The sequence below is a fragment of the Halyomorpha halys genome, unplaced genomic scaffold (assembly GCF_000696795.3).
Source record: "Halyomorpha halys isolate HHAL.00 unplaced genomic scaffold, Hhal_1.1 Scaffold60.1, whole genome shotgun sequence".
NCBI lineage: Eukaryota > Metazoa > Arthropoda > Insecta > Hemiptera > Pentatomidae > Halyomorpha > Halyomorpha halys.
Window position 1 is genome coordinate 1,301,806 of NW_027112396.1, and position 1,046 is coordinate 1,302,851.

General features: G+C 31.9%; 1 protein-coding gene across 1 annotated transcript in view; it reads right to left on the reverse strand.

Annotated features, from left to right (window-relative positions):
• Positions 1 to 1,046, reverse strand: part of rut (rutabaga) — a gene marked incomplete at its 5' end in the record, with an annotated part of 28,804 nt that overhangs the window by 3,197 nt on the left and 24,561 nt on the right. The window contains 1 exon segment of the mRNA XM_067050285.1: positions 522 to 646. Within this exon segment, the coding sequence (XP_066906386.1) occupies positions 522 to 646 (125 nt within the window).

Here is a 1,046-nt window from a genome sequence, read left to right on the forward strand (position 1 = left end):
CTATCATCCTTAATTCTGAGGTTGTACTCCAGAATACAAGAAAGAAACTTAAGAAGAATAGGGGAATATGAGCTTCAGGAAGAACAAGCAGCATCTATGCCTTGCCGACAAACACAGGACAATATTTTCACCCTTTGTTTATTGACAAGTTTATTGAAATGGACAAGAAGATTCACCTCCCTTTCCTAAACATCTCGGAGGCATTTGATAGGGTACTGCAGGTAGAACTCAAAAAATCTTTAGAGAATAAAGTAGTTCCCATTAACCTGACTCAGGTTATCCTAAGCCTATATTGAAAAGTATATAGGATGGTCAGAATCAATGGCAAAAAAATCAGACCGATTTGAAGTGGAAACAGGAGTACAGCTCAGATTTCCTCAAGAAAAAAAAATTTCACATTGAGTCATTTGTGTTTAAAATGTTATTTATACTATAAATCATAAATAAGTTTATAAAAAATAATGATATTAACTAACAACTAAAACTTAAATCCAGTGACCACCTTATCGAAGAGCACTCACCTGAGTGTGGTTTGGAAGACCAGTAGAATCCATTCGAGACGCCACATTGACGGTATTACCCCAAATATCATATTGTGGCTTACGAGCACCAATGACACCAGCAACAACAGGCCCTATGTTGATTCCTTTAACAAAGGAATAAAAAAAATTATTGGTTTTTAAGGACAAGAAAATAATTCAGCAACATGTTTAAACGAAAATTTTAGTAAATCTTATACAATTTTGCACTTCATTTTGTCTGACATAAAAAAAAAAAAAAAAAGGTAATGAATACTTAAAAACTGTCAAAAGGTGTTGTTATCATTAAAACTCTTCTTCGACATAAGATTCTTTCATGATAATGTAATAAACACTAAACATACCATAACGGGTCAAATGACCCATTTTGAACTTTTCCATTGAAAATGCATGTATAATTTTATTGCGTTTGCACATTTGACTTCATGACTTTTTCTAAGTAATTAATGTACAGTTATAAAAATATTTTTGTTTTGTTTTGTTTATTCAGAGTAATCCTTGTTGTAT